At 61.9% G+C, this 27,280-nt stretch overlaps 3 protein-coding genes across 7 annotated transcripts; 1 reads left to right on the forward strand and 2 right to left on the reverse strand.

Moving 5' to 3' along the window:
• Nucleotides 1-355: 355 nt before the first annotated feature.
• OCLN (occludin) lies at nucleotides 356-8,893 on the reverse strand. The gene is made up of 8 exons (XM_064734479.1): nucleotides 8,844-8,893; nucleotides 6,540-7,237; nucleotides 5,096-5,254; nucleotides 3,087-3,226; nucleotides 2,201-2,398; nucleotides 1,538-1,709; nucleotides 1,060-1,101; nucleotides 356-941 (listed from the first exon to the last, which is right to left on the reverse strand). The coding sequence occupies exons 2-8, from the start codon at nucleotides 7,233-7,235 to the stop codon at nucleotides 840-842; spliced, it is 1,509 nt and encodes a 502-aa protein (XP_064590549.1). The 5' UTR covers nucleotides 7,236-7,237; nucleotides 8,844-8,893; the 3' UTR covers nucleotides 356-839.
• A 2,395-nt stretch (nucleotides 8,894-11,288) lies between these two features.
• On the reverse strand, nucleotides 11,289-25,959 carry KCNN1 (potassium calcium-activated channel subfamily N member 1). 5 transcript variants are annotated; one of them, XM_064734320.1, is made up of 10 exons: nucleotides 25,773-25,959; nucleotides 20,588-20,703; nucleotides 18,997-19,416; nucleotides 18,825-18,920; nucleotides 17,750-18,168; nucleotides 15,328-15,469; nucleotides 14,827-14,937; nucleotides 14,255-14,382; nucleotides 13,309-13,378; nucleotides 11,289-12,643 (listed from the first exon to the last, which is right to left on the reverse strand). In XM_064734320.1, the coding sequence occupies exons 3-10, from the start codon at nucleotides 19,357-19,359 to the stop codon at nucleotides 12,326-12,328; spliced, it is 1,647 nt and encodes a 548-aa protein (XP_064590390.1). In that variant the 5' UTR covers nucleotides 19,360-19,416; nucleotides 20,588-20,703; nucleotides 25,773-25,959; the 3' UTR covers nucleotides 11,289-12,325. The 5 variants fall into 5 exon arrangements, 3 of the variants coding, with proteins under 3 accessions (XP_064590390.1, XP_064590389.1, XP_064590388.1); XM_064734319.1 differs by lacking the exons at nucleotides 20,588-20,703; nucleotides 25,773-25,959 and adding an exon at nucleotides 20,029-20,246; XM_064734318.1 differs by lacking the exons at nucleotides 20,588-20,703; nucleotides 25,773-25,959 and having other exon boundaries at nucleotides 18,997-19,903.
• Nucleotides 22,822-26,415, forward strand: LOC135458727 (basic proline-rich protein-like). Its single transcript, XM_064733993.1, has 6 exons — nucleotides 22,822-23,434; nucleotides 23,998-24,170; nucleotides 24,233-24,491; nucleotides 25,046-25,374; nucleotides 25,422-26,294; nucleotides 26,380-26,415. The coding sequence occupies exons 1-6, from the start codon at nucleotides 22,822-22,824 to the stop codon at nucleotides 26,413-26,415; spliced, it is 2,283 nt and encodes a 760-aa protein (XP_064590063.1).
• The last annotated feature ends 865 nt before the right edge of the window (nucleotides 26,416-27,280 follow it).

Genomic DNA, 27,280 nt, shown 5'->3' on the forward strand with positions numbered 1-27,280 from the left:
TGGGATCCAGCAGAAAAATTTGAACTGAGGAGATCAAACCCACCCCAAAAATAGGGAACATTCCATAAAAATCCTGAAATTGGGATTTTTTTTTTTTTTTTTTTGGGTTGGGTGGAATTGGGGATTTCAGGGGTTCTTCTTCAGTTTGGGGTTTTTTGTGGGGAGGGGGGAATTTGGTATTTGGGTGATTTGGGTTTCTCAAGATCTGGGATTTTTCTTCCTAAACAGAGATATTTGGGATTTCCTTCCCAAAGTGGAGGGATTTGGAATTTCCCCTCCAAAACTGGGAGGGGTTTTGGGGTCCCCTCCCAAATTTAGGGGAATTTCAACCTTTTCATTTCACCCCGACCCTAAATGAAAATCAACAATTACACTTAATTTATTACAAAACAATTAAAATATTACACGATTCCCACAGATCCCACCAATTCCCTACAAAATATTTTGGGATTTGGGTCATCCTTCCCCCCAGAAAAAACCCCAAAAAAGTTTTTTTTGTCCCCCAAACACCAATTTGGGACCCCCAAAACCCCTTTAAGGCAGTTAGGGGAGTGCAAACCCCATAAAAAACCCTATTTACAACCAGGGGAAGGCACTGGGGGAGATCCTGAAGGGTGTGGGGGACATCTGGGGACATCTTGGGGTGGAGACGGGGTCACACCAACAGCTGCCATCATCCCCCCCCACCCTTGGCACTGGGGAGGGCCCAAAACGAGAAATTTTGGAATTTTTTAAGACAAAAAAAGGCACAAAAGTCTTTGGAGGGGGTTGGAGGGTGGGGTTTTGGGGTGTCCCCCCCTACAAATGTCCCTTTTTTTTGGGGGATGGTGGCTTTGGGGTCAGCCCCGGAGCTTGTCGTAGTCGCTAACCATCCTTTTGATGTGGAAGAGTTTGTTCCGGAGGGTTTTGGATTCCCGCTTCTTGTCCTGGTACTCCGGGCTCTGGGAAGGCATTTAGGGACTTTAGGAGATGTCTGGGGACATTCTGGGGACATTTTGGGGATATGGGGGATGTCACCAAAGAGGCAGGTGACCCTAAAAGTCACCCCCAAGAACTCACCCTCTTCACGTCCTTGAGGTGGTTGTACTCCTCAGCCAGTGCCTGTGGGGACAGCAGGGTCAGGGACAGAGGGGACAGGAGACAGCAGGGACAGCAGGGTCAGGGAGAGGGGACACGGGGGTACAGTGGGGACAGGGATAGGGGAGATGGGGGGGACAGGGACAGAGGGACAGGGGATAAGGGATGGGGGGACAAAGGGAGCAGAGGTAACAGGGAGGGGACAGAAGGACAGTGGGATCAGGGACAGGGGACACAAGAACAGAGGAGACAGAGGGACAGAGGGACAGGAAGGGACAGAGGAACAGGAGGAGACAGGGACATGGAAGGGACAGAGGGGACAGAGAGGGGACAATAGGGGGTGAATGGGATAAGAAATAAGGGGGGAGTGGAGGTGAAAAAGGGGTCAAAAAGAAGGAAAAAGGGGCAAAAGGGGTGAAAAGGGGCACCAAGGGCAGTCTGGGGGGCAGCAGGGGCACACCTGGTACTGGGCGCTGTCCTCGGGCACCTGGTCCAGCTGTGCTGCCAGCTGTGCCAGGCGGTCATTGAGCCCGTCCATGTGGGCACAGAGCTCCTTGTAGCGCCGCAGCTCCTGCCCGAAATCCGCCTTGTAGCGCTGCCGTGTGCCCGGGGAGCTGATGGGGGGGTACAGCCTGCAGGGGGACATGGGGACATCACTGGGGACATGGGGGTATTGGGGACACTGGGGATATTTGGGATATTGGATATGGGATATGGGGACATCGTATTTGGAATATGGGGACATTGGAGACATTGGGGACGTTGGGATTTAGGATATGAGGACATTGGGACATTAGATATGGGATACGGGGACATTGGGGACATTGGGATTTAGGATATGAGGACATTGGGACATTAGATATGGGATAAGGGGACATTGGGGACATTGGGGATATTTGGGCCATTGGATTTGGGATATGGGGCCATTGGATTTGGGATATGGGGACACTGGGGACATTGGCGACATTGGTGACACTGGGGACACCGGGGACATTAGGATATGGGGACACTGGGTGTGGGACATGGGACATGGGGGCACTGGGGACACTGGGGCCACGGGGACACCAGACATGGGGACACAGGGCCACAGGGACCCAGTGAGAAGCACTGTCCCGAGTGTCACCTGTGCCACTGCTCGCTGTCACGCTCGTCACTGGACTCAGGGGCGGTGGCGGGGTCGGTGTCGTACTGGGAGCACTGGGAGCCCTGGGAGCCCTCGGGCTGGCGCCGGCCCCGGCGGCCGCGGCGGGCGGGGGGCTTGTGGGGGGGATGGGCGGCGTCCGGCTCCTCCGAGGGTGAGGGGGGGTCCGAGGGGGGGTCACTGGTGGGAGATGGGGGCATCGGACACGGGGACACGACCCTGGGGGTGCACAGGGTTATTCCCCCTTTCCCGACCCCTCAAATCCTTCCCCACCCCTCTTCTGACCCCTCCCCTTAATTCCCAACCCCTCCACCCATTCCCGAACCCTCCCACATCTCCTAAACTTTCTCACCGCTTTCCAGACCCCTCCCCATATTCCCCACCTCTTTTTCTCCCCTTCCCACTTTTTCCACCCCTTTCCCGGCCCTTCCCCACATTTCTCCACCCCTCCTCATCTTTCCTGCCCTCTTCTGCCCCTTCCCCATTTTCTCCACCCCTTCTCGCCCTTTCCCCAAATTTTCCACCCTTCTCCATCCCTCTCCCGACCCCTCCCCAAATTTCCCGACCTGTCCTCACCTTTCCCTCCCTCTTCCGCCCCTCCCCCATTTTTTCTGTCCTTTTCCCGCCCCCTCCCCAAATTTGCCAACACCTCCAATCTTTTCCCGCCCCCTCCCCATATTTCCCAACCCCCCCATTCTTCCCCCGACCACTCCACACCTTTCCCTCCTTCTTCTGCCCCTTCCCCACTTTTTCCACCACTCTCCCGACCCCTCCCCAAATCTCCAGACCCCTCCAATCTTTTCCCGCCCCCTCCTCATATTCCCCACATTCCCCATCCCTTCCCCTGGCGCTGCCGCCCCCTCCCCACCTTTTCCAGCCCTTCTGGGGGGGGTCGCTGTACAAGGGGGGGCTGTAGGGCGGGGCCGGCCCGGGGGTCCCGCCCTTCTCCGAGTACGCGACGGTGGCGGCCTCGTCCGGAACGCTCGTCCCGCCCGACACGTTCTTCACCTGGAAAAAGGGATTTGGGATTTTGGGGGAGAACTCAGCTGGGATAAAGGAGAAGCCAGCGAGAAATGTCCCGAGAAATTTGCGTGGGAATTGGCCCGAAATTCCGCAGAAATCTCTAAAATTCACCGAGAAGCACCCGAAAATTCCCTGAACATTGTCCGAGAAATCCCTGAAAATTCACCAAGAAACCCCAGAAAATTTCTTGAAGATACGCCAAGAAATCCCTGATAATCCCACAAGAAATCCCCAAAAATTCCCTGAGAAATCCAGCATAAAGTCCACGGAAACCAGGGGCTGTTGTCCCACCTGGAGTGCCCCCAAATCCTCCAGGGACATCCCCAAAAAGCCCAAAACCCAGAAACCCCAAAACCAAAAACTCCAAAACTCCAAAACCCCAAACCCAGAAACCCCTCAAAAACCCGAACCCCCTAAAAGTTAAAACATCAAAAAAACCCAAACACAGAAACCCCAAAACCCAAAAACCCCCAAACCTAAGAACCCCAAAAAAACCAAAACCCCCAAAACCCAACAACCCCAAAAACCTCAAAAACCCCAAAACCCCCAAAAAACCCCAAAACCCCAAATGCTCGTGGAGAGACAGCGACAAAGGGACAAAGGAACAGGGCTGGCGGTTGGTGCCACCCTCAGGGTGACGCCCCCAGAGGTTTGGAGTGGCCCCACAGGGGGACAAGGGACATCCGGCTGTCCCCTGTCCCCTTCCTTCCGGCCCTTTGTGGGTTGTTTGTGCCGGACGCCGGTCCCTGCTGCCTTGGTGGCCTTGGAGACATCCGGCCGGACACACCACTTCCGCCGCTGTCCCCTCCTGGGGGCCACCCGGTGTGTCCCCAAGCTGTGGTGGCATCTGGGGACAGAGATGTCCCCAAAGGGGGTGACATCCCCAAAGCGGGGGAGGTGGCACGATGGGGGGGAGGCACCTGGTGTGGCACCTGGGGTGTCACCATGTCCCCAGAGGGACAGGAAATGCTCGGCCAGGGAGGGGCTTTGAGCAAATAAAGGCGGGCAGGATCAAAAGAAATGAAAATAAATAAAATTAAATAAAATGAAAATAAATAAAAATCAATACAGAGAGCATGGCCCCACAGACACGGGACTGGGAGTGGTGGCTTGGGGACAGGGGAGAGGGATGGGGACACAGGGGACAGAGGACAGGGATGGGGAGAGGGACAGGGGACAAGGAAGGAGTTGGGGACAGGGGACAGAGATAGAGACAGGGGACAGGGACAGGAGTGTCCCCAAAGCCACTGTCCCAACCCTTCCCACGGGAACACTATGACACTCTCACCCATCCCCCAGCAGATGACACATCCCGGGCCACGCTGGCCGCACTGGGATGTCCCCAAGGTCCCCATCCAATGCCACCACTCCGGGTTTTCCCAGGGCCACCTCCCGGTTAATCATTGGCCAGACCGAAACCGCGCCGCCGTGGCCCCGGTGTCACCTGGCAGTGTCACCTGCCAGTGTCCCCAAGCACTCTTGGGGTCCCTAAATCCCCTCCTGACGTCGCCACATGAAGTCCCCAAACCCCTCCTGGTGTCCCCACACACCCCTTCAAGTCCCCAAATTCCCCCGAAGTCCCCTCCTGGTGTCCCCAAACCCCTTCCCAGTGTCCCCAAATCCCCTAAATCCTCCAAATCTAACTCTTCCAACAATCCCAAACTGCCAAAACTCCCAAAATCCCAACATTCCCAACAATTCCAACAATTCCAACAATTCCAACAATCCCCAAATGCCAACAATCCCAAACTCCCAACATTTCCAACTATCTGAAAACCTCAAAATCCAACATTTCCAACAATCCCAAAGTCCCAAACAACCCCAAATCCCAAATCCTGAACTCGCAGTTCTCACCCACTCCTCGACGTCAGGTCCCTGGGGCTCGGCAGGGATTTTATCCCAGTAAATGTTGTGTTTTCCGTATTTCCAGATCTTGCTGCGCGTTTTGTGCGCCAGGACGCAGATGAGGCACAGCAGGAGCACAGTCAGGAACCCACAGGCGATGGCCACAGCCTGAGGGAGTGCAGGGGTTATTCGGGAATTATTCAGGAATTATTTGGGAATTTGGGGATTCAGGGGTTTGGGAATTTGGGGTTTAGGGATTCCTGGCATCAGGACTCTCATCCCCAAAATCCTCGTGGTGTTGGGTGAGCCCAATCCCAAAGATTCTCTGTATGCTTCCCAAACCCCAAACCTTCCCGAATCCCAAACTCTAAACCTTCCTAGATCCCAAACATTTCCCTGTCCTTCCCAAATCCCAAACCCCAAACCTTTCCAAATCCCAAAGCTTTTCTGTCCTTCCCAAACCTTCCCAAACCCCACTCCTCTCAATCTTTTCTCTCCTTCCCAAACCTCAACTTTGGGATTTGGGAAGATTTGTGATTCTAAACCGACAGAAAAGTTTGGGGGTTTGAGAAGGTTCGGGGTTTGGGAAGGACGGGCAGGATCTGGGGGCTCCCGGTGCCAGCCGGGCACTGCCGGGCCCCCATCCCGTGCCAGTCCCGGGCGGCCACGGGCGCTCCCGGTTCCGCCGGCCGGGCTGGAAGCGCCGCATTCCAATTCCAGCCCTGGCGGGGGGAGCGGCCCCGGCCTGGTCAGGCATGGGACCAGGAGCGGGACCTGGACCGGGATTGGGATCGGGATAGGGACCAGGATTGGGATCTGGGAATGATTTGAGACTGGCACCGGGGTCCGGGAATGCTTTGGGATCGCTGCTGTTTGGGGCTGGCTCGGGGAAGAGCAGGGGGGAGGCGAGCGAGGGGGCGGGGCTGATTCCTGAATCCCAGATTTTTCTCTGCCCTTCCCGAATCCCCGGGGGGTTCCTCCTTTCTGTGGGGATCCTTCCCTCACCCCCGGGGGGTTCCTCCCTCATTTTTTGGTCTCCCTCCCTCCCTCAGTCTCTCCCTCCCCTCCTGGAGGTCCCTCCCTCGGTTCATCCCTCATTTCCTGGTGGTCCTTCCCTCATCTTTTGGAGGTCTTTCCTTCCCCTCCCGGTGGTCCCCATCTTCCCGGTGGTCCCTGTCCCCTGCCGGTAGTCCCTGTCTCCTGCTGGTCCTTCCTCCCCATTCTCTCCTGATAGCCTCATCCCCTCGTGGTAGTCCCTGTCCCCTCTTAGTGGTCCCCATTCCCTGGTGGCCCTTCCTCCCCTCCCAGTAGCCCCCATCCCCTCTTGGTAGTCTCTGTCCCCCAGTAGTCCCTGCCCCTCCTCGTGGTCCCTTTCCCCTCCTGGTAGTCCCCGTCCCCTGGTGGTCCCCATTCCCTCCCAGTAGCCCCCATCCCCCGGGGTGTCCCCGCTGACCTCCTGCGGGTCCACGGTGCAGTAGTGGTACAGGTACTGGTTGAGCACGGTGCCCCCGGCGTAAACCTGGCTGCACATGGCCAGCAGCGGGCTGTAGTAGTACCCCCCGCCACTCATCTGTGCCTGCGGATTCACCCCCACCACATAGACGATGCTGGCCACCAGCATCACCAAGGCCAGCACGGCGCACACCACGATGACCACCAGGTAGAAACGGCGCGACCGCGAGCTGCTGGACTTGCTCAAGCTGGCCACCAACAGCCCCAGCTGGGCCAGGAAGCAGAGCACAGCCATGGCGATCATGAAGCCATTGGCCGCCCGCGGGTTGGTGACGCCTCCGTAGTATCCCCCATAGCCGTAGCCGTAGTTCATCCCGCTGCCGTAGTAACCGGAGCCGTAGAAACCGCCCAGGCCGGTGCCCAGCACGCCGCCGTAGCCGTAGCCGTAGTCCCAGGCCAGCGTGGAGGCCACGCAGGCGAACACGGCGATGCACAGCAGCATCACCGCGCCCTCCAGCAGCCGCACCAGCCCCGGCGGTGACGACCACTTGTAGAAATGCTGAGGGACGTCCTCAATGTAGTAGGAGCCCGGTGGCGGCGAGCGGGCGCCGAAATCGTAGCCATAGTCACCCGTGGGTGGCCCGTAGGAGGCGGGGGGTGGCCCGTAGGCGCTGTCGTAGGGTTTCTTGGTGAACATCCCTGCAGGGGACAGGGGACAGAATGCTCAAGGGAGGTTCTGTCGCCGGAGGAGGTGGTGGAGGAAGGACTTTGGTCCCTTTGTCATCGTCGCCACCCAGCTGGAGAGGGAGTGGGAGGCACGGCGGTTTGTGTGGGGAAACTGAGGCACAGGGTTGTCACACAGAGTTGGGGTGTCCAAAAAACTTTGGAGATCCCACCAAAGAAGCCTTGGAGACTCCACAAAAAAATCTGGGAAACCTCGTCGAAAATAACCTGGAGAGACCCCCACAAAAACCTTGGAGACCCCACCAAAAAAACCTTGGAGACCCCCACAAAAACCTTGGAGGTCCCACAAACAAATTCAGAGACCCTCCTCCAAAAAATACCGGGGATTCCCCCCCAAAAAACCTTGGAGACCCCACCAAAAAAAAAACTTGGAGACCCCACCAAAAAAACTTTGGAGACCTCACAAGAACTTTGGAGACTCCATAAAAAAGACGCCACAAAAGTTTCATGGAGAAACTGAGGCACAGCGTCACCGTGGGTTGACGTGGGGAAACTGAGGCACGGTGAGTCACCAGCCGGTGCCACCCCAGGCTCCCGGTGTCACCTCCCTGTCCCCAACAGCCCGAAGCCGGCAGGGAATTAATTGGGATTGTTGGAATTCCCCGATGGGAAGCAGGGGGCCTAAGCTGATCCGGACGGATTAAAAATCAAAATAATCACAATCAAAATCAAAATAATTAAAAATAATTAAAATCACCAAGTCCGCGTGAGGCAGAGCCACGAGGAGAGCGGCTGGAAAATTTGGGGTGGGGGGTTAAAATCAGCAAAATTAATGTGGGGACCCCCTCGTGCCATGCAGAGACCCCAGAAAAAAACAACAAAAACAACCCCAAATCGCTGGGGGAAAGGCGAGTTCCTGTGGGAAACTCAAAGTGGGCGCCCGTTCCGGCGGTACTGGGGCTCGGCGGGACCCTCGGGAGGGGCAGGGAGGAGTTTTGGGGGTGCCCAAAGGTCCCGGTTCCCAATCCCACCGATTCCAAATGCCCCGGTCCCACCGATCCCCCCATTTGACTCCACTTGGGACGCCCGGGAGGCCACCGGGATCCGCAGCAGGGACCGGAGCGCGGTGGCAGCCGGGCCGGGGACGGCTCCGGTACCGGGAGCACCACCGGGGTCAGCACGGAGGGGATTGCGGTGGTGTTGGGGAGCCCGGTACCGCTCTGGAATCCGGAACCGACGGGGACCCGGGTGCCGGTGGGGACCCCAGTACCGCTCTGGAATCCCGGGGCCGCTACCGATGTGAACCTGTTGGGGCCCCGGTACTGGTGTGGACCCGGTGGGGACCCCGGTACCGCTCTGAAATCTGGTACTGGCTGGGACCCTAGTGCCGGTGGGGACCCCGGTAACCGCTCTGGAATCCTGTGGCCGCTCCCGGTCCGGCCCGCGGTGCCGGAGAGAAGCCCGGCGAGGCCCCCGGTGCCTCAGGGAAGGACGAACCACCCCCTTTTGCAGCGGGGAGCGGAGACCCCCGGTGCTCCCTCCCGTTCCGGTACCGCCCTCCTCCCGCGCTGCCGCTGCCGGTGCCGGTACCGGGGGTTCCCGGTACCGCGGAGCCGCTCACCTGCCGCCTCCTCCGCCGCTTTGTTCACCTTAAAATGGCAGCCGGGAGCGGCAGAGGCGGCGGCGGCGGCGGCGCTGCGGCACCGGCCCCGGGTCCCGCCCCCGGGGAGGGCGGGGGGCAGCACCGGTCACGGAGGGGTTAAAAGGGGGCGGGGCCCAATCGGGAGGAGCCCCCGGGGGAGGTTTGGGGAAATTCTGGGGGGACAAAAGGGGAAGTTGGGGACAAGAGCGTCCCCAAAGAGGGGAATGCTTGAGATCGTCCCGCCCCCCCCCCCGAAAAAAACCTTGGAGGTTTTTTTTTAATTACCAAAGGTAATTAATGAATTAATAATGTTTAATTATCCCAGTTCCTGTGGAAGGGGCAAGGGACACATCCGGGGGGGGCGAAAAGGGGGCGGGGCCTCCCCAGAAACCTCAAAATGAGGGGAGGGGACGCCGGGGTGGCGCGGGGGGTGTCCCCGGCCGTCCCCGATTGTCGCGGCTCCAGTGGCACCGGGATCGGGATGGATCCAGCCGGGATCGAGAATGGATCCAGGCAGGAATGATCACACTGGGATCGGGAATGTGGGGCTGGATCCAGTCGGGATCGGGAATGTTGGGATGGATCTTGTTGGGATGGATCCCACCGGGATCGGGAATACAGGAATCCTGCCAGGATGGGTCCAGGCAGGATTGGGAAAGTCGGGAATGGTCCCACTGGGATCTGGATGGATCCAACCAGGATCAGAAACGTTGGGATGGATCCTTCCAGGATGGATTCCACCGGGATTGAAATGGATCCTGTTGGGATGGATCTAGCCGGGATCGGGAATATCGGGATGGATCTTGCAAGGAATGATGCAGTCGGGATCGGGATGGATCCAGCCGGGATCGGGAACTCTGGAATGGATCCAGTCAGGATCGGGAATGTTGGGATGGGTCCTTCCAAGATGGATCCCAGTGGGATTGGGATGGATCCTGCTGGGATGGATCCAGCCAGGATCGGGAATATCGGGAATGATCCAACAGGGATTGAGACGGATCCATCTGGGATCGGGAATGCTGGGATGAATCCCTCCGGGATCGGGATGGATTGTCTGGCCGCGATGACACTTTTTGGAGCCCCTTTGGGGACCCAGCGCCGTCCCCCGGCCTTCCCCGCGCCCCGGCAGCACCGAGCGTCCCCCGCGCTGTCACCAGCTCGTCCTCGAAGGTGACACGCCTGGCACGCGCTGGCGGCGACATCGCCACACCGGGGGTGGCAGCGCTGAGGTGGTGTTGTCGCCGTACGGGGGGACACGGCGGGGACCTCGCGGGGATGTCACCGCTCCTGGCGACCGCGGCATCCCCGGGGGGCTCCTGACGCTTCGAGCCCACCCCTGGAGGGGACACATAAGCCGCGGTGTCACCGTGACTCAGTTTCCCCCACGGGCCACCTGCGGTCATCCCTCTTTGGTGGCGTCGCGAGGCCACCGTGTCCCTCGGGGTATCCCTGTCCCCCCAGTGTGGGCTGGGATGAGCGGAAAACATCCGCTGGTGACGCTCAGGAACCCCGTGTCCCCTCCTGTCCCCTCCCCGCGCCAGCCCTTGGGGACAATGGCCGGTGTCCGGTCCCCTGCCACCGCCGTTACCTGCCCGTCGCATGGGGAGGGGACACACGCCGCTCCCGGGCACAGAGCGATGTCCCCTGGCTGCTCCCCAGTGCCCGACCAGCAGTGCCACCAGTGCCACCGCTGCCCGGCACCGCGCGTTAATCATTGACAGCCTCGCGCCACCCCGATTGTCGCACGGGGCCACCACCCCACTCCCCTACCCGCGGAGTGTCCCTCACACTCCTGGCGCCCCAAAAAGGGTCTGGGGTCCCCCAAAATCTGCCCCAAAAACCCACGCGGGGTTTTGTCACCTCCACGAAGTTCCCAGGGCGGGGGGAGCTCACGGGGAGGGGGAAACCCAAAAATCCCTCAAAATCCGCCCAAAACCCCAAAAAATCCCCCCAAAACCCAACCCCCCAAACCTCCCCAAAATCCCCACAACCCCCCCGCCCCCAGGCCGAACAGAGAGCGACATGTCCAGTTCAGGCTCCTTTAATTTGTGCCTCAGCCCCCCCAAAAAACCCCAAATCCCCCCAAAATCCCACCCAAATCCCACCCACGACCCCCCACAGCAAGGAGGAAACAGAACTGGACCCTGGGCAGGGGTCCAGCACTGTGGGGAGGGGCCCTGATCCCCCCTCAGGGGGTGGGGGATGGGCTCAGAATTGCATCCAGGGGTGCTCCCCCCAAATTCCCCCCCCCCCCAATTTTCCAGCTGGGGGAAACTGAGGCACGGAGAGGTGACGGTGACGTCGCCAAGGTCACTTTGGGGGCAGAGCCACGAATGGAGAGCCCTCCCCCAAAAAAATACAACCCCCGCCCTCATTTTGGGGGTCACTACGGGGGTCTCCCCCCTCTTCCCCACCCCCCCACCCTGTCCCCAAATTTCAGCCTCCCCCCAAAAACCACTCATGGCTCCTGGTTTGTCCCCTCTGTCCCTTGTCCCCTCCCCTCTCCAGGACCCCCCCTCTCCCCCCCAAAAAAAAGGCTCAGCTCAGCTCCCCCCACTTGGGGGGTCCCGGAGGGGTTTGGGGGGGTCCAGCACAGTGAACGCAGGAGTTTTTATACAGAGCTTTCCAGAACAAAGCTACGGGAACGGCCACACGATGGCCAGAGATAAACACGGGGAACCCCCCGCACCCCAAAACCGCGGGGGGACTGAGGGGATGGGAGACCCCCCTGCACCCCAAAACCAGGGAGGTACAAAGGGTTCTGAGACCCCTCCCCCCCACCCCGCCAAAACCGCCCTCCTGGGACTGGGGGGGACACCAAGGTGTCTGGGGGTGTCCCTAACCCCCCCCCCCCCACGGCATCACCCGCTGTCCCAGGTGACAGAAGGTGACAGGGGGGTGTCCCATGGCCCCCCCACCCCACTGCCACAGTCCAAAGGGGTGGGAGGGTGACAGAAGGGGACAGGAGGGTGGCTCCAGCACCCCTCAGCTGCTGTCCGAGGGAACACACGGTGACACGTGGTGACACACAGTAACACGTGGTGACACACGGTGACCTGGTGCTGTGCCCATCACCCCGAGGTGACTGACACATGGTGACATAACACGCGTGTCCTGCCGCTGTCCCTCAGCCGCTGTCCGAGGTGACACGGGTGACACACAGGTGTCCCACTGCTGTCTGTCATCCGCCGTCCAGGGTGATGATCACACACGGTGTCACGGTGCTGGCCCCATCACCCCGAGGTTACACACAGTGACATGGGTGTGCTGGCCCCATCACCCCGAGGTTACACACAGTGACATGGGTGTGCCGCTGCTGTCCCTCGGCCACGATGACACGGGTGACACAGGTGACACACGGTGACACAGGTGTCCCGCTGCCATCCCTCAGCTGCTGTCCGAGACGACAACGGGTGACACACGGTGACACGGGTGACACACAGGTGTCCTGCCGCTGTCCCTCATCTGCTGTCCGAGGCAGCCCGGGGGCTGTCCCGAGGGCTGTCCCGGGGGTTGTCGCTGCTTTCGCTGCCGTGGCGGGGGCTGCAGGGCGCGGTGGTGTCCCGTGGTGTCCCCGCTGTCCCCAGGGCTGTCTCCAGGGCTGTCCCCGGGGCTGTTTGGGCCGGCGGCTGGCGCAGGGTGCGGCCAAGCAGCGCGGGCAGCGCCTGCAGGAGCCCCCCCAACGCCTCCAGCTGCACCTCCAGGGCCCCCAGGCGCCGGCCCAGCTCCTCGTGGCGCTCCTGCAGCTCCGAGAGCAGCTCCAGCATCACCGACTGCGTCTGCAATGGGGCACGGTCAGGGGGACCCCAAAACAAGGGAATTTGGGGTCAAGGGGATCCCAAAAATAGGGCGGGTTTGGGGTGAGGCACCACCGACTGCGTCTGCAATGGGGCACGGTCAGGGGGACTCCAAAAATAGGGGAACTTTGGGGGAAGGGGTCAGCGACTGTGTCTGCAATGGGGGTTGGGGGCAGCAAGACCCCAAAACATGGGGGTTGGGGGCAGCAAAACCCCATAACAACAGGGGTTTGGGGTCAGGCATAACCGACTGTGTCTGCAATGGGGGTTGGGGTCAGGGGGACCCCAAAACAACAGGGCTGTGGGAGCACAGGTCAGCGAGACCCCAAAAACATTGGGGTCTGGGGCAAGGATCAGTGCCACCCCAAAAAATGGGAGGTTCGGGGTCAGGGATGGGTGTGACTCCAAAACAATGGGGGGTTTGAGGAGGGTCTGATCCCATAAAAACAGGGGGATTCAGGGGCGGCTGATCCCATAACAATGGGAGTTTTGGGGTCAGGGGGGCTGATACCATAAAAACAGGGGGTGGTAGGAGCTGGGTCTGACCCCATAAAAAGGGGGGGTTTGGGCAGGGGCTGATCCCATAAAAATGGGGGGTTTAAAGCTGGTCTGACCCCACAACAATGGGGTTTTTGGAAGGAGCTCACCTTGGCCAGGTCCACCAGGGTGTTGGCCTGGTCGTTGAGTTTGCGCTGCTCCATCTTCACACTCCTTAGCCTGAGGGGACAATGGCAGGCTTGGGGGCACCCCCGGCAGCACTGTCACCCCCTGGCAGCGCTATCACCCCCTGGCAGCTCTGTCACCCTGCAGGCGTGGTGTCCCTCCCCCACCCGCTAGCACTGTCACCCCCCTCAGGAGCTCTGTCACCCCCCCGGCAGTGCTGTCACCTCTGTCACCTCTGTCCCCCCCCATGCAGCCCCTCCCCCAAACGTGCAGCTCCTCCCATCAAGCGCAGCCCCTCCCCCCCAAATCAGCCCCCCCGGGTTTTTGGCGTGTCTCCCCCACCCCAAATGTGAAGGCAGAGCCCGTGCAAAGCTGGTGGGGCAGGGGAGGGGGGGCACTTACTTCTGAGCTCTGCGGGGGCAGTGCAGCAGAGGGAAAACAAAGGGTTAAAGGCGAGGGGACAGCATGGCAGCGACACCACCACCACCCCAAAGAGACCCCAAAAAGGGACCCAAAGGGACCCCCCTGTCCCAGCCAGGCCACCCGCAGACCCCACCCGGGAGATGGAGGTGCCTGGGGGTCACCTCAAAGGTGACCAGTGGGGGGTGAGGCACAGGGACAGGAGGGGGACAGCGATGGGGACAGGGACAGGGGACAGCAGAGGTGGGGGACACGGAATGGCACAAGGGGAGAGGGATGGAACAGGGGATGGGGACAGCGGATGGAGGACAAGGACAGGGGATGGGGACAAGGACAGGACAGAGACCAAAACCAGGTGACGAACCCAGCAGAGACACCCGCCAGGGTGACAAACCCAGGCCACCCCAATGCTGACCATCTGTCACCCACCCAGAGGGGAAACACCCCCTTTGGAGACAGGGCTGTGGCCAGGGAGGGTGACAAGGAAGCAGGAAAAGCGGTGGCACTTACTGATGGATGGCTTGAAGGAACTTACGCTGGTGGGTCCGAACTTTGGCGTGGTCAATCTTCTTCACCAGCTTGGTGTGCTTGTAGATGAGCCATGTTTCCCTGAGCACGTTGGCAGCGGCGTTCTTCACCTGCGACCCCAAATCCCACAGGTCACCCATGAAGGGACATCAGAATTGGCTTTTTCCCGTTTTCTCCCATTTCCTCCCCAGTTTTTTGGGGGTTTTTCCCATTGTTTATGGGGTTTTCCCCACTTTTAGTTTTTTTTTTTTTTTGCAGTTTTAATTGAGATTTTCATTATTTTAATGGAATTTTTTCTTGGTTAATGTGGTATTTCCAGGTTTTAATGGGTTTTTCCCAGTCTTCAGGGGATTTTTCCCATTTTAATGGGTTTTAACAGGACTTTTTTTCCCCTTTTAATCAATTTTAAGGGGATTCACCCCAATTTTAACAGAGTTTTTTCCACTTTTAATGGGATTTCCTCCATTTTAATGGAATTTTCCCCGATTTTAACATTTTTTTTCCCATTGTTACCAGGATTTCCCCATTTTTTGGGCCAAGCCAGGTACTCTCACCCGCTTGGTGAGCTGCGTGTCCATCATGAAGTTGTGGACGTGTTTCTCAGCTTTGGTCAGCTCCAGCTTCCGGGCCACCACGGCCACCACCAGCGCGGTGCAGCCGGCGCCCTGTGGGGACATTGGCGACAGTGTTATCTCCACCCATTCGTTTGCATTTTTGCAATATTTTGGGTTTAAAAATTAAAAACAAAAACATGGCAGGAAACGGAAATTCCAGTTTGCTTCTCAATCTGGAGTTAAAAATAATCACTTTTCCCAAGTGGAAAATCTCCTCACGGTGTCCCCAAGGCCGTGTCCCCTCATGGTGTCACCTCTTGGTGTACTCTTCCATGTGCCCTCTTGGTGTCCCCTGGTATGTCCCCATGCAGTGTCCCCTCACAGTGTCCCCTCTTGGTGTACCCTGCTGTGTCCCTGCCTGTCTCCTCTCGCTGTCCCCAGCCATGTCCCCATGTCCCCAGCCTGTCCCCAGCCATGTCCCCCGGCTGTCCCCACGCTCACCATGATGCCGGTGAGCAGGCACACGCCCTTGCCGCAGTAGGTGTGTGGCACCATGTCCCCGTAGCCAATGGACAGGAAGGTGATGGAGATCAGCCACATGGCCCCCAGGAAGTTGCTGGTCACCTCCTGCTTGTCGTGGTACCTGCGTAGGGCGGTGGCACCGCTGTCACCGCTGTCACCACCATAATTTGATTCCTCCCCCCATTTTATGCCCGTTGCAGTGGATTTGGGGCGTTGTCCCCAAGATGGAATTGGGGACACCATGGCGATGTCCCATGGCCAGGCTGTGTCCCACTGGGACAATGAGGGGACAGCACAGAGGTGGCACTGCTGTCCCCAGAAGTGCAGGACAGCAATGGATCCCCCCCCCCCATTTTGTGCCCATTGTGCCCATCGTGGATTTGGGCCATTGTCCCCAAGCCAGAATTGGAGACACCAAGGGGTGTCCCACAGCAAGGGCTGTGTCCCCTTGGCACGGGGGGACACTGAGGGGACAGCACAGAGGTGGCACCACTGTCCCCAAAAACGCGGGATGCCGATGTCACTGTGCATCCCCAAAGGCCACCGCAGGTGACACAGGAGGGGACAGCGGGGGACACTGTGAGATTCCGATGTCACAAACACCACGGTGCCACCACCCCCCTGTCCCCAAGGGTGGAGACAAGCCCAGCTGGGGGACACAGAGCAGCGGCCAAGCCGGACAGGGAGACAGGGACATGCGGGGAAATGGGATAGGAAAAGGGGAAAATGGGACTGGGGAAAGGGGAAATGGGATGAGACAAAGGGACATGGGACTGGGAAAAGAGAAATGGGATGGGAAAGGGGAAATGGGGTGGAAAAAGGGAAAGGGGGTGGGAAAAGGGAAAATGGGGTCAGAAAAGGGAAAAGGGACAGAGGAACAAGCCGGGGTGGGACTGTGGGGTCTCAAGCATCAGGAATTTAGGATTGCTGCTTCCCAATCCGGTATGGGCTTGGAACCTCACCCGGCGGGGACTCGGCAGGGATTGCCCGAGGCGAGGGGGGAAGTGACAGCATGGTGACAATTCCCGGGACCCGCATTCCCAAAGGAACACCCGGGATTGCCCCTCAAGGAACCCAAAACGCGCGGGGCCAGGAGGGGAAAGGTGAAGGGACAAAAGTCGGATCCCAGGAGAAAAAAAAACCTTTGGAGACTCCCAGCTCCTTGTAGGGTCTCTCTGAAAGTTCCCCACAGTCACCACGGAGGTCCCCAAGGCGGGGGACAGCGGGGAGGGGACAAGAAGCAGCTGCTGAGGTTCCAAGAGGAAAAGGGCTCCAGGCCCCTTTCCGCGCCCCCCGCCCGCCCTTGGCCGCAGCCAATCCTAAATTCTGGGGATTCGGGGAGCAGAAGCCTGGGGCGGGGGACGGTCCCTGCGGTCACTCGGGACGGTCCCCGCGGTCACTCACAGTTTGTCCCTGCAAGCAGCAGAGCGGGCAGGGAGGGAAAACAACAGCGGTTAATGCGCGACCCCGGGGGGGCTGGGGGGGCTCGGGGCCAGCAGGGGCGGGGACACGGCGGGGACATCCCAGGCACCCCGCGGGGACATTCCTGGCATCCTGCGGGGACATTCCCGGCACCCTGCAGGGACAGTCCAGACACCCGCAGGGAGCAGCTGAGGAGTGTCCTGAGGGAAAGTCCTGGAGGGTCCCCTCGGTGGCAAGGTCACAATCTCGGACCCCTCAGTGGGACCCCAAATCTTTGGTCCCCTTGGCTGCTCCAGCTCTTTGCACCCCTCTGCAGGACCCTCAACCTTCAGACCCCTCTGTGAGACCCCAAACCTTTGGTTCCCTCTGAGGGACCCTCAGTTTTCATCCTCTTGCCACCCCCCAGCTCTTGGTCCCCTCTCTGTCACCCCCAGACCCAGCAGGCCCCACCCCAGGGTGACAGAGGAGCCTGGGGACAACTCCACCTGAGAAACCCCAAACATCCTGACCATGGGGGTCCCCCCACCCCTCAAACTCCCTGATACCTCCTCAGTTGCACCCCCAGCCCCTACCACCTAAATCTTCTCACTCAGAACCCCGTGAAAACCCCAAAATGGAACCCTGAAAAGATGGCCTTTGCCTCCACCCATGAAAACCCCAAAATAGAACCCCTAAACCCCAACCTTTGCCTCCACCCATGAAAACCCCAAAACTGTAACCTCCAAACCCTGACCTTTAAGTCCACCCACAAAAACTTCAAAATGGGAACCCCTAAGCTACAGCCTTTACCTCCACCCAAGAAAACCCCAAAATGGAGCCCCTAAACTATGAGCTTTGCCTCCACCTATGAAAACCCCAAAATGGAACCCCTAAACCCCGAACTTTCCCTCCACCCACAAAAACCCCATGAAAACCGCATGATAAGCCCAAAACAAGAACCCTCAAGCCACAACCTTCCCCTCCCTCCCCAGCCACTCACCTCTCACAGACACGCACGGTCCAGGCGGCGATGATCCAGGAGGAGATGCTGAAGACCAGCAGCACCGTGCCAGGGCAGATGGTCATGAGGGTCTTCATGACAAAGCGCGTGTTGAAGTTGATCTTGTTGAGCGCGCCGATGCTGCGCGACGAGGCGTCAGTGAAGAGCTTGCTGTGCAGCAGCATCACACGGCCGATCAGGTAGAGCCGCAGGAACATGGGGATGGACAGGATGATGTCCACATCGGCGTGGGCCACCGAGGCTGCATAGGTGAAGGCCAGCCGGGCCGTCCAGGTGAACAGGTACTGCCCGGGGATGGGGTGGATGGCGCACACCAGCAGCTCCAGCGCAATGAAGAAGACACGCTCCGAGGTCATGGCGATGCGCCAGTCGTCGGCGCCGTTGTCAACCATGAACAGCTGCGGAGGTTTGGGTTCATTTGAGGGGTTTTGAGATATTTTAAGGGGTAATTTTGGTTAATTTGAGGGGGTATTTTAGTTAATTTGAAAGTCTTTTGGGTTAATTTAAGGCGTCTTTTTTGGTTAATTTGAAATTTCTTTTGTTAGTTTGAGGGTTTTTTTTTGGTTGAGTAAAGCTTTTTTTTATTAATTTGAGGGGGTATTTTCGTTAATTTAAGGAGATTTTTGGTTAATTTGAGGAGTCTGAAGTTAATATCAGGGGGTATTTTGGTTAATTTGAGGGGGTTTTGGTTAATTTGAATTTTTTTGTTACTTTGAGATTTTCTTGGTTAATTTGAGATGTTTTTTTGTTAAGTTAAGGGGTTTTTTTTGTTAATTTGAGGCGTTTTGGGTTAATTTGAAGAGTTTTGGTTAATTTGAGGGGTTTTGAATTAATTTGAGGAGGTATTAACTTATGGGGTATGTTAACTCATGGGTATTATTTTAAGGATGACTTGTTTTAGTAGTATAAACCCAAAACTTCTTTTTATTTATTTTTGGGAACAGAGGGGTCTGGTTTTTCCTTGTTTTTTGGGGTTTTTTTGCCGGTCCCACACCCCCAGCCAGGTGCCAACAGGTGCCCCGCCCCCCCCCCCCCCCCGGCCAGGGGCGCTCACCTGGATCTCCCTGGCGTGGTACATGACAATGAGCCCCAGCAGGATGAGCGTCGACAGGCTGATAAGGCATTTCAGGGCGAACGAATACGACGATTCCTACGACACCATAGAACCAACGTGAGCTCAGCCGGACCCCGGATTCCCGCATCCCCACCCTAAGACCCCTCCCCACCTTGGTGTAGACCCCCCAGGAGAGCTCGGTCTCGGTGACCATCACCACGATGCCGAACATGCCGAAGATGAGCGCGTAGTCGCTGAGCCGTTTGCGCTTCTCGAAGAGCGCTCGCCGGTGGCCCAACTTGTAGCCGATGTTCTGGTTCCGCCGCTCCTCCGCCGCCCCCTGTCCCGGGGATGCTGCGGCGGGGCCGGGCTCCGTTGTCCCGGGCTGCTCGGGCCGGGACACCACTACCTGCAGGTGGGGGCTGGGGCAGGGCAGCGGCGGCTGCGGGTCCCGGTGCGGCTGCTGCGGGGTGCGGGCGGCGCTCGGGGGGCCCCGGGGCCGTGCCACCCCCCCATTGTAGCGGCAGCTGCTCATGGCTCTGCTGGCGACAGCACCGGGCGATCCCGCATGGCTCGGCGGCGCGGGGGCGACCTGTGGGACAGGGGACGCGCGGGGGGACACGGTGAGTGCCGGCCGGGGAAGGGACGCGGGGAGAGAGGATCTCGCCCGACCTCGGGGGGTGTTTGCCCGGCCTCGACGGCGGTGGGGACACGTCCTGCCCGTGGGGGACAAGCAGTGACCACACGGACATGTCCGGCCCGTGGGGGACGTCTCCTGCCCGTACGGGGACACGCAGTGACCACAGGTCCGTGTCCCGCCTACGGCGGGGACGCGTGGCGCTCGCGGGGGACGCGGCCGTGTCTTGCCCATGGCGGGGACACACGGTGACCACAGGGACGCATCCCGCCCGAGGGGACACGTCCTGTCCGCGGGGCCGTGCCCGTGCCCGTGTCCTGCCCACGGAACCGCGTCCCGCCCCCCGCGCTGCGGACACGGCCGCCAGGACGCGGCCACCTCCGCTCCCGGCGGCCGCTGCTCCCTGTCCCCTCCCCGCAGCCGCGGGACATCTCCGGTCCCGAGCGGCGGCTGCGCGTCCCCGCCGCTCCCGAACGCGCCGTGCCCGGTTCCGCCGTTGCCGGGGCTGCCGGAGGGGCTCCGCCGCGGCTCCCCCCACTCCCGGTGCGGCCCTGCCGTGCCCGGTACCTGCCGTGCCCGGGGCCTGCCCGCCGGGCCAGGGCCGGGTCCCGGTCCCGCCGCCGCTGCAGCCCGAGCCGGTCCCCGGGGGCGCGCGGCGGCGGCACCGGAGCGCCGGGGGCGGGGTTGGAGGCGTGGTCCGAGCATATCCCGCGATCCGATTGGTCCGTGCAGCCCCCGCCCCCGATGACGAGCCGCTCCACGCCCTTGGTCACGCCCCCTTGTGTTGGCCACGCCCCCTGCTTCTTTCGTGCCCTCCCGGAGGCTCCCGGACCCCGCGCCCCTCTCCCCAAAAACGCCCCTTCCCCATCCCAACCCTTCAGCACCCCTCGGGACCCCCTCCCCACCCTCGAGTCTCGCTGCACCCCAAAATTTATCACTCCCCCTTGTCCCCCCCAAAAACACCCCCGTGCACCCAAAACATCCCCGGTGCTCCCCAAAACACCCCCAGTGCAGCCCAAAACACCCTCAGTCACCCCAAAACCCCCCTGGTGCACCCCAAATATCCCCAGTGCACCCCAAAACATCCCCAGTGCACCCCAAAACACCCCCCGTGACCCTTCCGTACCTGCCGGGGCTCCCCGGGGCCGCCCGGAGGGGTCCCGTGACCGTCAGGGGCTGCGGGGCCGGGGCCAGGTGTGCGGCCGGTACGGGGGTCCGGGGGCCATGGGCTTCCCTCCACGCCTGCCCAGGGGACACGCGGCATTAGGGGGTCCCCAAACCCCCCCGGTGACAGAGCTGGCACAGCCCAGGAGGGTCCTGCCCTGGCAGTGCCACCCCCAGGGGTCACACTATGCCCTGCACCAGCAAGCGCCAGGCACGAGGGGATGTCACACGAGTGTCCCCATGGCACAAGGGGCTGTGTCACACCAATGTCCCCACGGCACAAGGGGCTGTGTCACACGAGTGTCTCCTTGGCACACAGGGCTGTGTCACACTGATGTCCCTGTTCAGGAGGGGCTGCGCCCCACCTATGACCCATTGCATGCAGGGCCCTATTGCACCAATAACTCCATTGCACAGAGGGTTCCATCCCATAAAAACCCCATTGCACAAGGGGTTATTGACACGAAAACCTCATTGCATGGGGGATTATATCCCATAAAAACCCTGCTGCACACAGGGCTGCACCATTCAAATAACCCCATTGCATGGGAGATTACACCCCATAAAAACCCCATTGCACGAGGGGCTGCACTGTACAAAAACCCCCATTGCAGAAGCAGCCCTACTGCACCAACCCCACTGCATAAGGGGTTACATCACATGATAACCCTGTTGCATGAGGGGCTGCCCCATACAAATAACCCCACTGCATGAGGGATTACATCACAGAAAAATCCCATTGCACACAGGCCTGCCCCATAAAAATATCCCCATTACACATCAGCCCTATTGCACCAGTAACTCCATTGCACAAGGAGCTCACCACAGGAAAACCCCACTGTATGTGGGGGGGCTCTATCACATGAAAATCCCATTGCAGAAGGGGTTACATCCCATAAAAGCCCCATTGCATGAGGAGCTGTGTCTCACTAAAACCCTGCTGCATGAGGAGCTGCACCACTAAAAAAAACCCCATTGCACGAGGGGCCCTATTGCACCAACAACCCTGTTGTGTGAGAGACTGCACCACACTAAAACACCATAGCATGAGGGCCTGTGTCACACCAAAACCCCATAGCATGAGCGGCCCTACTGCTCCACCCCCATTGCCGCCTCACAAACCCCCCTTGCACAACGTCCCACAACTCCCCAGACCCCAAATCACCCGTGACCTCCCGGGTCGCTCCCCCATCCCTGCAGCGCCTCCCAGGCTTTGGGGCCACCAGGAGGGGACAGCCCCTACTGTCCTCATTCCCGGGGGGCTGCAGGGCCCCGGTTCCGTGGTCCTTGAGCAACCCCTGGTACCCCGGGAGCCCCGGGGCCGGCTCCAGTGCCCCCCTGCTCCCGGTGTGTGGCCGGGCCTGGCTCCTCTCCAGGGCCGGATCATTTTCTCTCCATTCTGCCAAATTTATGGCAGGAAAATGGGCTCCGATTTCTTTTTAATATTCGGAGTGGTGAGGAAAAAGCCGCAGCAGGCAGGGACGAGGGGAAATGCTCCCCCCAGCCTCAAGGGCCCTGGAGGCTGTGCCAGGCCCCACAGCCCGGAAAAGTTTTTGTAACCTCGGATGGGGGTGGGTGAGGCCACCGCGGGCTGGGGATGCTGAATATTTCATGAAGCACCGCTCCATGGTGGCTTCACTGCTCTGGATGGCGGCAAACAGGGCCCAGATCCATCTTCCCCCTGCCCGAGCATCCCCAGGGATGGATCCCGCATCCCGGGGAGGCCTTCTGTCCCTGTCCCCTATCCCCTGTCCCTAGTCTCTGTTCCCTGTCCCCTGTCCCTAAGGGGACGGCCTGGCTGGTGGCTGCATGCCCAGGGTGGTCCTGCCTGTCCTCATCGTCCCCAAGGTGGGGATGGGGATGGGGACATGGCAGGTCCAGAGTCACTGCGTGTCCTTGAGCCTCGGCCACCAGTGTCCCTGCTCCGGGATGTGACACTGCATCAGGACAGCCACGGGTGGCTCTGCCACCCCCTACTCGGAGACAACGGACAAGGGAGAGCTGCAGATGTCACCAAGCTACGGCAGGACCCGCGGTGGCGACAGCAAAGAGTGACAGCACTTCCCGAGGCCGGGAGATGCGTCGGGACACCCCATGGCCGGGCTGCAGCAGCCCCCAGAGCCCCGGGGGTGACAGTGGGGTGGCAGCGGGGGGACAAGGGGACCCCCTGCTCCCCCTGTGCCCGGAGCAGCGGCGATGCCTCTGAGCAACTGCAGAGGAGGGGAGGGCGCGGCTATAAATAGCGGCGGGCTCCCCGCGGGTGATTTATTTATTCCCCTCTCGCTAATTCCTGCCCGGGCATCGCTGCGGGGTGGGGCACGAATCCGGGGGGACCCGGGCTGGTGGCACCGCGGGGACAGCAGGGTGGCCTCCGCTTGCGGTGCTCGGGGCTGCGGGTTCAGCGCGGTGACACCGCCCAGGGTCACCGGGGCTCCCCGCCAGCTGCCACCGCGGCCCGGGGCTGGCCAGGGGCACCAAGTGCGTCAGACCTCCGGCTGCCCCCCCCGTCCGTCCCCAAAAATCCGCCGCGTGGTCCCGGTTCCTGCGGTCGCCGCCAAGTCCTGGCCATATGTCCCAGGCCGGGAGCAGCTGGCGGTGCCCGCGGGAGCCCCCGGCCCCCGCTGCCCACTCGCCGGCGAGGGGCGGGCCGGGGGCGGCACCGCCGCTGCCCCCCCGAGGGCAGGGCAGGGGGGCTCACTGTGCTTTGGAGGAGCACAGAACCGGCTGAGAGGAAGCAGGACGAGGCCACGCGGCTCCGCTAAAAGCAGCGGGAGGGCTCAGCCGTGCCACCGGGGGACCCCCGGGGGTGGTAACGCCCTAACCCCCAGGTCTTCCCGTTTCCCCCCCCCCCCCGGCACAGCGGGGTGGGAGCACAGGGGCAGTGCCCGACCTGGAGGAGTTTCCCCCACGCAGGATCGGGCCCGGTGCCACCCGTGGGGCGTCCGTGTGTCCCCCACAGCGCAGGGGGAGGCACAGGAGGTGGCACACCCTCGGGGACACCCGAAGCTCCCCGGCCCCACCGCGACGCCCGGGAATCCCCGCCTAGTGTCGGGGTCTCCCCGAGAAAATCCCTCTGCAGAGCCTCGCCGGGATACCTGGGACCGCCGCTGCATCCAGGAGACACGGTCATAGCCCCCATGTCCTGAGGGTTGGCAGACACAGACGTGATCCCCCTCGCGACACCCCCCAAACCAAGGGGGGACCCCATCCCCATCCCGCCCGCCTCAGGAGGGGACGCGCGGCAGGGGCCACTGTACCTGCTTAGGGCCCCGCGGGTGCGTGGGGCTGGGCTGGGGGGTCCCGGGGGGTGCAGCGGGGGGGATCCGGGCTCCCCACGCCCCCCGTTGGCCGCCACCGCGCCGGCGTCCCCAGACAAAGCCGCCGCACCGGGTTCTCCCTGCGCCTCCCCCACGCGCTCGGCTCAGCCAAAGGACAAAGCCGCTCCGCCTGGCTGCCCCCGCCGGGCCGCCGCCGACCTCCGCTCGGGGCCCCCCGCGGGGGACACAGCCGTGCCCGCCGCCCCTGGCACCTCCACAAAGCCCTCGGCAACGGGGGGGTCTCCCAAAGCCCGTCCACGCCCTTGTGGAGCCCTGTGTCCCCGCTGCAGGGCGGGGGTCCCCACCCTGAGGAGGGAGTCCCCCCAAGCGCAGGGTCCCCAGCGGCGGACCAAGGTCACCGGGAAGGTCGCGAGGGGCGGGAAGGCCCCCATGTGTCTCCACGGTCCCCGCCTCGAAGGCTGCGCCCCGCACGTCGAAGCCGCAAGGGCCACGCGGTGCCCGAACCCGCCCGGAGCCCCCGGTTCCCCCCGGGCTCGGCTGCGGCCCCGGGGACGGCCGGCTCTGGTGGCTGCGGGACGTGCCACTCCGGTGTCACAGCTGTGCTTGTGGCGCTGGGTCCCCCTGCTTTTTGTGGCTGCTGAGCCGGGTGTCACCCCGCTGCGCCATCGCTGTCGCTCCCCTGTGCCATCAGTGCCACCCCACTGTACCACCCCAGCAGCTGGCGGCCAAACCCGAGGGAGCCCCGAGTGCCACCAAGCCCTTGGCCGTGCTTACGCCTTTGGTGACAGCAGCCACATTGTCCCCAAGGACGGGGATCCCCAACTCCCCTGACTCCATCAGCCGGGGGTGCCCCGAGCAGCCGAACCCCGCAGGGAGGGGAGTCCCTGATGTCCCCACACCACAAACAGCGCAGGGAGGGAGTCCCCAGTGTCCCCACACCACAACAGCCCCCAAGCAGGACATCCCTGCTGTCCCCACACCCACACGGAGGGCGTCCCTGATGTCCCCACAGCTGTCCCCTCCCAAGGCTGGATATCCCCATTGTCCCCACACCCGCAGGGAGGGCGTCCCCACTGTCCCCACACACCACAACACCCCCCAGACAGGACATCCCCGCTGTCCCCACCCTCGTCACCACCCAGGCAGGACATCCCCCCTGTCCCCGCACCCTATACCGGGGAACGCCACGCGCGGGGTCCCCGCCGCTGCCACCCCCGGAGTGTCCCCCCCCGCCGCTGCCACCCCTGGGGTGTTCCCCCGCCGCTGCCACCCCCGCGCCGGCTCACTTGCCACGGCCCTGTGCTACGGGGAGCGTCGCGGGGCCCCGGAGGGCTGCGGGCGCTGCCAGCTCTCGGCTCGGAGGAGCAATACTGGCGACAGCGGCAGCGTGCGGGGGGATCGAGGGCTTCCCCGCCCCACGCCCCCGCGTCCCCCCCGGCAGGGCAGTGACCTTGAGGCCGCGGCGCTGGCGGTGGGTGGCAGCCCGCGATATTTTTAGCCGGCCACTGTCACTTCCAGAGCGTCCTCATTGTCACCGCCGGGGGCTTCTCCCGCGTCCCCCCTGCCCCAACTCCCCCCCCATCGTCGCCGCAGCGGAGGGGGCTGAGCAGGCCTCGGACACCCCGGAGCCTGGGAACACCGGGGAACCCCCGGGGAACCCCTCCGTGGTGCCCCCTCCCCCTTGCCAACCCTCCCGGGCACCCCCCCGCCGCTGCGCCGGGGGCTTCCCGCGAGCGGGGGAATCCTCCCGAGCCAGGGGATTCCCGGGATTCCCGCGGGCCACAGGCTTCCCCAGCACCGGTAGCCGCCCCTGGAGCGGAGGGGCGGTGGGGGTCCCCACCCTCGCGGACCCCCCACAAATTCACCCACCTGCCGCCAACCCCCGGCCTCCGCTGCCCTCGGGCACTGCCGCCGCTGACCATGGCCCGGTGGCGGCGACACGTGCGGCGCCGAGCCCGGGATCCCAGCGGGTCCCGGTGGCACAACCAGGGGCCGGGGGCGAGCCTGGACAGCGGCTTCGCGGTGCCGCCGAGCCCCTCCCGGCCGCGCCGTGCCTCGGTTTCCCCAGCGCGCAGGCGGCGGCCGCGGGGGCTGCGGGCGGCGATGCGGCGCCGTTACGATGCCGCTCCACACGCGCAGCCGCGCGCACCCGCCTCGCCGCCTCTCGGGGCTTCCCGGGGCCTCCCGGTTCTTCCCGGAGGCTCCGGGCCGCCACCGCGGATAAATCCCGCGCCTAACGGGGTCCCCTCCCCGCGCTCCGCCGCAGCCGCGGGGCCGGGGGCGATCGCACACCCGCTGCTCTCCCCCCACACCGGTGACATTGGGGCGGCCCCCGGGTGGGGCTTTGTGCCCCCCGCTAAGGTGTCGGTGTCAACCTCGGGGGTGCTGGCGGTGGGGAGGGGGCGCGGGGTGACCCCGGGTTGGGCGTGTCACACACAGGGTGTGGGGGGGCTGGAGTGTCTCCCCCTTCCCGCAGCCCCTCCCGGTCCTTTGTCACACCACGGGGATTTAGGGACACGGGGGGAGTGGGGGGGTGAGCAGCGGGGCTAGCACGGAAGGTTCGGGGGGCAGGGGCGGAGGTTTGCGGGGAACAAAGAACGGGGGGCGAGAAGCGGTGAGCATGGGGGTGTGTGCAAAGCACGGGGTCCCTGTGTCCCTGTCCCCTGTCAGTGTGTCCGTGTCCCCTGATTGTATGTCCCTGTCCCTGTCGCTATCCCTGACCGTGTGTCACCTTTCCATGTGTCCCTATCCCTCTGTTCGGTCCCACGCCCGCAATCCCCGCTCGGCGCCGGGGGGAGGGGATGCTGAAGGGGGGTCGTGCTGCAGAGGGCGGGACCCGGGCGGCGGAGGGGCCGGGCGGGAGAGGGCGGGGCCTCGGGGATAGGGGGAGGGTGCTCCATTTGGGGGGATGATGCCCGATTTGGGGCCGGGGGGGGTTCCCCCATGCCAGCCGATCCCGCTGTCCTCCCCTCCCGCTCGTTGCCATGGCAATGTCCCGTCTCTCCCCCCACCAAGTGATGGAAAAAGGGGGGAGGGAAGTCCCCGAGGGGGGAGGGACAGGCAATCCCCTCCCTATTCCGCCCCTCCCTTCACTGCAGCGGGGATCCCCCCCGTCCCCTCGGGAGCCGCTTTGCCGGGGGGGGGGCGGGCGGGATACCGGGACTGCGGGATACCGCACTGCGGGATTCCCCCAAATCCCACGGGAAATAGGGGATTCCCCACTAATCCCGCCCTTCCCCCCGCTGGGGGATTCCCCCCTTTAATGGGGACCCCCCTGGCATGGAGGGGCTCCCCGAAATCCCCTAAAGCCGGGGGGGGACCCCGGAAATATTTTGGGGTCCCCTCAATTCCCCCTGATCCCATGGGGCTGATTTGGG

Source organism: Zonotrichia leucophrys, chromosome 28, assembly GCF_028769735.1.
Source record: "Zonotrichia leucophrys gambelii isolate GWCS_2022_RI chromosome 28, RI_Zleu_2.0, whole genome shotgun sequence".
Classification (NCBI taxonomy): Eukaryota; Metazoa; Chordata; class Aves; order Passeriformes; family Passerellidae; genus Zonotrichia; species Zonotrichia leucophrys.